Source organism: Pipistrellus kuhlii, unplaced genomic scaffold (assembly GCF_014108245.1).
Source record: "Pipistrellus kuhlii isolate mPipKuh1 unplaced genomic scaffold, mPipKuh1.p scaffold_m20_p_13, whole genome shotgun sequence".
Lineage (NCBI taxonomy): Eukaryota > Metazoa > Chordata > Mammalia > Chiroptera > Vespertilionidae > Pipistrellus > Pipistrellus kuhlii.
Window position 1 is genome coordinate 2,238,608 of NW_023425438.1, and position 8,893 is coordinate 2,247,500.

Genomic DNA, 8,893 nt, shown 5'->3' on the forward strand with positions numbered 1-8,893 from the left:
AAAGTTATCAGCAGACCTCAGGCACACATCTTTCCATACGCTGTCCCCTCAAAAAAAACATTACTCATGAAAGGTTAGGTTGCATTTTATTCCCCTTCTGTCTCCCAGCCTTCAAAGAGGAAATGTAGACATGGTAAGGAAATAGAGAAAAAGGAAAAAAAAAGTAGTGGGGTGAAAAAAAAGCAACAATGAAAGAGATATTAAGTGGTTGTGCAGAAATGTGAGCATAAGGAGTAAAATTCATTGCAAAGGTCAAGCAAGAATTTGAGTCAGGTCTACACAACTGGAAACCTAAGGACAGATGTGTCTAATTTTGTGTTATATTTTGACCCAGCTTAATTATATCTATTTGACCCGGTTCAATTATATTCCATCACTGACTTCAAAAAGAATATTCAACACTCAAAGCAGAGGTGCCAAATTCATTTAAGCTGTTGCTACATGCTGTTCAGCCTTCCTTCCTCCCTCCGCTGGTTCCTACTTAACTCTTTGCAACCCATCCTCTGTACGCAAAGCAACAAAACTTAAATCTGCCTCCCAGTGACTACCAGGAGGAGGGCAGCTCATGACCTAACTCATCACCCGCTTTTCAAGCCTGTCCTTCATGAACACACTGCAGCATTTGAATCCATTTACACTGCCTTCTTCTTGAACATCTGGGCCCGCCTGGATCTAGCCTGTTCTGTCCCATTCCTTCATATGGCCAGCATTTGTCACCAGGTCTCACTCGGTGATCAATGCTTCATGTTCAACAAGAGCTAAGGTCTGGGTCACAGAACTGAGTGAGACTCATATTCTGCCATCAAGAATATCAATGCAGCATGATATCTTTCTTCTTCTACAATGTGGCCTCTTTCCTGGATCCTCTAACTAATCATGTCCCCACTTTAGGCATAAACTTACCTTAAGTTCCCTTTTGCTCAGATCTTGTCTGCTCTTTACTGATATCAGCTATTCTCTCTGGAGATGCACTCCTTACTAACCCCAGCCAAACATAGCCAAACCCAACCAAACCAAACCAAATCTAGCCAAACTCAGCCAAACCAAACCAAGCACAGCCAAAACCAGCCAAACACAGCCAAACCAAACCAAACACAGCCAAAACCAGCCAAACCCAACCAAGTACAGTCAAACACAGCCAAACCTAAGCAAACACAGCCAAACCCAACCTAATCCAGCCAAACAGAGTCAAACCTAGCCAAACCCAGCCAAACAAGAACAATAGCAGCGGCAAAATGAATTAAATTAGAGGTGAGGTGTCTTTCACTGAATATAACCTCAATATTTTTTTTCAGAACACATGAGCTTTGGGATCAATTTTCCTGATTTTTAAGTATTTATTTTAGACCTAGAGGGATTCTGAGAAGATATTCCTAGAGAGCCTTCCCCTTTTGGTGTACTGTACCTTGAAAGGGTCTTCTAGCATTTGCCTAGAAAATGTCTGTTAGGAAGTTTACTCCACATGTAAGGAAGTTTCTACTGATTTTTAATATAGATAAAATACTTGAAAACTTAAAGTTTAAAGTCTACAACAAATGATGAATACTGGCAAAAATGACATTTCCAAGTGAATGTGCCCACTATGATAGAATTTTAATTCAAAAAGAAGGGGGCGGGGACACAGAAGGAAAGCTGGAAACATGAGCTAAGTCAATTAAACATGAAGTGTCACTCACTTGTAAATATTTTCAACCAAGAAAATAAACAAGATAAGAAAGAATTTCTGCGTTTATTTAGTCATGATTCATAAGCTATTTTATCTTGGAAAAATATTTAAAGTTTTTGATAAAAGAAACACAACCTTTCAGATAAAAGTGTGTGTCTCAAAATCCTGAAATAGTGTTGCATTACAAAATAATAAATAAAGAAGAGGTAGCGATGACTGAAAATAAATCACCTGTAAGCCTTATTTATTCCTGGTATTAATCACTTTTTTTCTTTCACCCCCAATGATAATTTGCTTTACATTAATCGGTGGAAATTACAATGAACACTATTTTTATTTAGAATGTGATAGAAATTCATGAAAATTATTAGGAAAAATGCTTGATGATGATTTATGCTAAGCTTACAAAAGCTGATCACTTCTAAAAGAAAACTGTACATATTTTACAAAGATGCTCCATTTGTTGTTGTTTTTTTAAAATAGGAAAAGAAAGGAGACTTTTTGTTATAAGCTTCCCTATCAGCAAGCTGTAAAATTAGAAGTTTTTATCATCATCTTTAAATTTTTAAAACTTACTTTCAAAATCCAGAAAAAAGTGTGGATAGTTCTCAATTTCCCTGGTAAGGACTTTGAGCAGATTTCCCATGCCAGCAAACCTAGGAAAAGCAACACAAAACCAAATATCATTAGCAGTATAAAAATGAACTTTGAAAGCATTGACCGTATTTGACTAACATGCATAAATATGCCTAGACCCCGAAACTATGTCTTAACATCCTATAAAAAGCATCTTCATATGAGGAGATGGATGAGGAGATGGATAATATCTTAACCACTATTTCCATAAAAAGAGTCAGGTATTTGTTATGGGAAGCAGAGTTTAGGTATAGTTTACAAAGTATTTCCCTCCCTAATCCACTCTTCCCCCCCAACACACACACACACTAATTCCCTGATTCCTCACAGTTAATATTTCATCTTTGCTTTGTTTCTGTTCCATTGATGCAGGAACATACCATGTCAGTGGACAAGCACAAGAGAGGGTGTTATTACAATGTCTGTCCAGAAAGGTTGCGTTTCTTAAAGTGATGAGGAAGAGTTCAGAAAATGCAGATGTACAACCCCAGCGACCCCTTTGAGCCTCTACCAGGAGCCACATTTGAAAAAATGAATCAGACCTACAGAGACATACAAACTCGTTACATCACTGCAAGGTCAACCTAAAAACAAGAAAAGGCCAGATATAGTAATTATTTAAGTCAACAGTAAAATCTTTACTGCTCTCGATAGTAAATTATTGTCCTGGGGAGGCCCCCTTCATTCACTCAGCACTTGGTAAGGGAGGTGCCATTCGATGCCAGGGTTGTGCTCTTTGCCAGGCATTTCCCTGACTCGTGCCTCAGATGCCTCAGCTGGGAAGAGAACTACTTGAAAAACCACTGGACTCTAGAAGAGAACTACAGGACTGCCATTTTCTAGGCGCATGGCTTCCGACGGTATTCATGCCCATACGGGGATGTCTTTAAATGTCACTGTGAGAAAGGTGTGGTGAGAACACACTAAAAGGAAGACTCTGTGCATGAAAGGAGAAAGCAAGCCATGCCATGGGTGTAGCAGGTGGTATCATATAGAGCCCCGCAATCCTCCCCCCAAGAAAACAAACACTGGCAGCCACCACCCGGGGCATGTGTAAGTCACTGCCACTGCCCGGAAGCTAGCCAAGGGGCGATTTCGGGAGGCCTGCTTCCAATCCTAGCTGTCTCCCGCCGGCTGTTAGCCAGCACAAGCTACTTCACTCTCCTCTGTAAGATAAATTGTTCAGCGTACCTATCTCATTCGCTCGTGAGGATCAGCGAGACAAAACAGAAGGTGTTTAGCATGGCCCTGATGGGAACTGCTCAGGACATGTTATGCGCAGTTACTATTGATGATGATGATGATGACTGTCAGTCCCACCACCACCCTCATCCTCATGATCATAACAGCCTTCGAATAACGATTGAGGACTCTCCTAAGAAAGATAAACTAGACAGGTTCTATGCAGCTCTAGGGAAGGGGGAGGATGAGGGAGAGCTTCATTCAAGATCACGTCAAAACATTTCTAACCATTAGAGTTGTCTGAACATTGAATTATTTGCCTTGTGAAATACCGAGCTTCTCATCACTGGCGATGTTTGAGTAGAAATATGCTATAGCAACCCTTTAAAATATTGTAGAAATGAGCTATATGTTGGGAGACAGCTGGACTGGATAATTCTTAGGACTCACCCACCTTAAAGTATATAAATGTTTTGGGTGCGCGTACACACACACACACACACACACACACACACGGGAGGCAAATGCCATGCTTCTTCCTTCCAAAAGAATCTTCCCTATTCTTCCTGTCATTCTTTTCCTGAATGCACACCTCCCTTTAAGATGCTTCTGAGCAAAGCCTTGGATGGGGTAGGTTCTAGCAAATTAAAATTCGGAACTGATATAATTCATCCCTGCCACTGGAAACATTCACAGACCCTCTGGGTTTTCAGGAAAGAATCTGTTTCCAGCTTAATGAATAGTTCTAACCCCGGCTCTTCTTATGAGAAGAGGATCCTGCTGCGGGGTAGCAGCCCGCCTTTCCCATGAAATGCCATAATGGAAGTTAAATATTCTTAATTTCTCCCATTTTGTGCTATTAATGTGTCACAAGGGACCTGAGTGGATGTAGCTCCTCCTAAAATTCTGTCTCATGCATGATGTTACTGTCAGAGGACCTCGGTGGGAAATATGTGAAGCCTTTAAAATTGGGAGCAGACTGAAAGGAACACACGTGGAAACACACCCAGACACGAGCTGGCTGTGGCCTGCTATCTGTTTGGAAATTATGTGAGCTGGTTGCCTGATATGGTCCAATATTTTGGAGCATGAGGCTTACATCAAGCTCAAGGCCAGTTAAGGAACTCTCACTGCTCTGGATGTCTGACACCAATGACTGTGGGATGTTGTGTAGCATTACGGGTCCAGTCCAGACGTATGGAACCTAGAAGACATTCATTTCAACACAAGCTCCTTGAATAAGTACAAAAATGTCAATTCCTTCATGGTAAAAGATTTTTTAAAATTTATTTTTATTGATTTCAGAGAGAAGGGGAGAGGGAGACAGAAATAGAAATATCAATGATGAGAGAAACACTGATCGACTGTGTCTTGCACACACACACACACACACACCCCCACTGGGGGCTGAGCCCACGACCAGAGCATGTGCCCTGTTTGGGAACTGAACCATGACCTCCTGGTTCATAGGTTGATGCTCAACCACTGAGCCATACCTGCCAGACAATGGCAAAATATTTGATGCATCCTATTTCCTACAAGAATCCATGCAAGTATGTTCTGGTTGAAGGTGTGCAAAGTGAGTTAACATCACACAGATGGTCCCTGAGTAGAGACAATGCTTGTTTGGAATTGGACCCAGGGCTCCTCATGGAAAGGCCCCTCACCCAGGGACTTCCACTAAACCCACACACATCCTCATGACAGAGGCTGTCTACTCTTTCCCAACAGCTCCTCGGTGCATACAAAACACGTTGCTATGCACCACGTTCCTAGGGAGATAGTGTACTGATTCACAGGAAGATAGTTTTTTAATATTTTATCTCATTCAGTAAAATAATTTAAGAGAAGTTATATTCCATTAGAGAATACAAACACTTACAGAATGGAAGTGGAGGAAAGAGAAACATAGGAGTAGACCAGGAAGATAAAGGTAGAGAGGCAAGGAGCAAGAAAGACTTTTAGGCCATAAGGCCTTCGCATTTGCTGGAGATGGTTTATCAATTCTGGCCTGAGCTTCTGAGAGTCAAAGCAAAGGAGAAAGGTGGGTCTCTTTCAAGCTGTGGCTTTCCAAAAATAAAACAAATGGATTACAATGAAGAAGCACAGCGTTTTACGATGAAAGGAAAACGCGATCATGGCTAGAGAGGATTGAAAAAAGGAAATTTCCTGGAAGAGTAGCTTCACACGGAGGAGGTCAAACAATAATGTGTAAACATGCCTATTATTTAAAACTAGGGTTTTTGTAGATATTGTAAAGTTTAGGTTTACTTTACCCCCCCCTACACACACACACACACACACACACACACACACACACACACACACAGACAAACACACGCCTCTCTTAGCCTCCCTAGAGGTCACTGAAAAGCATTGATATATTTACTGTGCAGCACGTGGGTGTCCTGCCATCTGATTTCATTTCTGGAGTGAGGGTCTGGTTGGGGCACAGCAAGGGAGGGTCCAAGGTCTTGGCTACCAGATGACGCAGCAGAAAAGGGTTTACCAACTGCATATGTACTCATGAAGGTAGTGCAAATACTACCTGTTAGGTAGCTGTACGTATCTCCGAGTTTATTGGAAGACAAAGAGGTTCAGATGGATAAGCATATTTCTGAAGGTGACAAGAGAATGAGAGGTAGAGTCACATTTGACCTTGAGAGTCTGAAAACCCAAGGTCTAGGTTCTTTTCCTCACAGGAGGAGACCTGGGCTCCAGACCCCTATTTGGGGACTTTGAGCACCCGTGGTCTGTGGAAAGTGCACACAGGATATCCTGTTATTGAACATAGATGCTCATTTTTCTGGAGGAGAAAGTCTGCAGTTTCTGTTAGAATCCAAGGTGGCCTGCTCCACACACAATGGCCTGAATGGGAGGACATACTTCTTTAGGAATTCAGAGAAAAAGAAAACCACGTGGATGAGCTCTTTCAGGAAAGTTGGCTTATAGAATAAGCAAACTGCCACCCAGACATGAAGGATGCTGGGAGTCTGGAGAAGCCCTCCCACTGGGGGTGGGTGGTGGCTGGGGGGAAAGGATTAGGACTGAGAATGCAACGAAAGATACAAGTTGGGTGACTCAACAAGTCTTCCAAAAACAGAAGACTTCTCCCTCAAGGTTTATTTACTGGAAGACCATTATGAAATGGGTCCTTTCACGTTATTTCCCAAGTAGTCTTGAAAGAGGGCATTTCTCCAGCCCCTGGAGGAGGGCTAACAGCCTGTAGAGATGCCCGCACTTCACTGCCAAGGGCAGCACTCCTCCCTGGGGACAGAATTTGGGATGTACACACGGTGTTTTCTGTGACTACTTTCTTGGCTCTGATCTCGAAACCATTCCCAAGGGAATTGGCTCTAAGGTTGCTGAGTAGAAAACAATTACTCTCTTAAAGCAATAGTTCTCTGCGAACATTTCCAGTTCCAAATATAAGGAGATAATTGGATTGTGCATGCACATACACACACACACACACACACACACACACACACTGTTGTCTTTTTTTGTGTGGGTGTTGTTATTTTTCTGTTTTGAAGTCCGTTTTTGTTCGGTAGAAATAAATTAAGTAATAGCATTAGTTGTTTTCCCAGAACATAAAACCAAATAAAACCACCAGGGCTTGTGTTGAAAAGAGATGACCATAGTTTTTGAGGAAACTTGTTTGTTTTCTATAAACAGGACATAATAAAGGACACATGTCCAGGGTGTGAGTGCTGCGTGTGCTGGCCTTTGCCTGCCTCCACCAGAACTTCAACGCCGTTTTCCTGAATAGAGAACAAGCTCTCAAGACTCTCTGCAGCTCTGTTTGAATGGGGGATTCCTAAGCCAATACCCCTTCTGTCAATACAGAACAGAAGGTGAGGGGGAAATAACAAAATGAACTAGCAGCCCTGCAGGGTTTTATTTTTTCTGATATTTTTCTTAGGCTAAGATAATGCATAGGCAATGCACAGCTTTTGTTAGCACTCTGAGTGAGCCAATGCCTCCCAGAACCTGCAATTTTTAGCATCTTGGTGCAAAGACTTTAAGAAACCAAAGACAGATTCTCTGTCCACAACTCCATATTTGGGGCGATTAGGAAGACATGATGGGTCCAAATATTTTCTGGCAACATAGTCACCATATAAACCACAGACCAGTCATGACTACTACAATGACATATATTTATGGAACATCACATCTTTGCCAAAGATCTGTCTGGCCACATTTGTCCTCAACCTGACTATTTGTCAAAGACAGATTATTGAACCCATTTCACAGATCAGAACTGGCGGGTCAGGCATAGTTAAGTGTCTTTCCCAGAGTCTCCAGATGGACTCTGAGCTGCCTGACTTGTAGTCCCGCCGCATTCCCGCACGTCACCAGAATTCACGCCACTGAGGCACCTGCTTCCTGTCTCAGGCCTCCAGCGAGCCTGCCACTGCTACCTGCCTGTCTTCGTTGTAGCATAAGCCCGACCCCCTAACTCTGTGCCCAGCAGAGAGGCAGGAAGCAGCCCAGTTCTCGTGCAGGAAAGCTCCTGGGGGCTGGATGTGATTTTAGGGGGGCTATTAAGACAATTCACCTTTCAACCTGGTCAACAAGCTTCAGCGCTGGAGAAATGGTGATGGCAGCCGGGATAGTGGCTGCTGCCAACGCCCCAGAAGCTGTGGACTCTGCACACTATCCTGCAAGGTAAACAACCCTTCTGCTTGCCTCCCATGATGCATCAGCATCCAGGGCACCACCTGACATACCAGTAGTCACATGATTCGAAGACATTCTCCTGGTAACCGATGAACCCCTTTGTACAGCATCTCCACTAATAACTTGTTTTGAATTATAAGCAAAACCAGTTAGTCAGGAGCCTACAATATGTCAGATACAAAGCAGTGCACTTTTTTAAAAAGTACTTCTCAACTAAAGTCAAGGTACATTTCTCTTTTAAAACAATCTATTCTTATTGATACCAGAGAGGAAGGGAGAGGGAGAGAGATATAGAAACATCCATGATGAGAGAGAATCAAGGATCGGCTGCCTCCTGCACTCCCCACACTGGGGATCGAGCCCACAACCTGGGCTTGTGCCCTGACCGGGAATCGAACTGGGACCCCCTGGTTCTAAGGTCGATGCTCAGCCACTGAGCCAGGCTGGCTGCCTGTGAAGGTGCATTTGTTAAGAGACATGAAGCACTGGCTTTTCGAGGGGAAAGAACTTCCCTTCTGCAGTGAAGCCACAGGGCTTCCTGTCATGTTGCTCGCTGTGCTGCCAAGAAGCCAACAGATGATTTCATTCCAAGATGAAGGAGCAACACCGAAGGAGAGGGAGTCTATTAGGCACTTTCATCTGACAATAAAAATGAGTTAATGGCTAAAATGTGTTTTCCAAACGCTTTAACACTACAAGTAATGGCACTCAAATGGGGAAATG

The 8,893-nt window shown here is 42.9% G+C and overlaps 1 protein-coding gene across 4 annotated transcripts in view; it reads right to left on the reverse strand.

Moving 5' to 3' along the window:
- Positions 1-8,893, reverse strand: part of CYRIA (CYFIP related Rac1 interactor A) — a 78,304-nt gene that overhangs the window by 18,690 nt on the left and 50,721 nt on the right. For all 4 annotated transcript variants that reach the window (XM_036434646.2, XM_045580478.1, XM_045580480.1 and 1 more), the window contains one exon: positions 2,243-2,322. In XM_036434646.2, coding sequence (XP_036290539.1) covers positions 2,243-2,312 — 70 coding nt within the window. In that variant the 5' untranslated portion in view covers positions 2,313-2,322. The remainder of the gene's footprint in view (positions 1-2,242; positions 2,323-8,893) is intronic.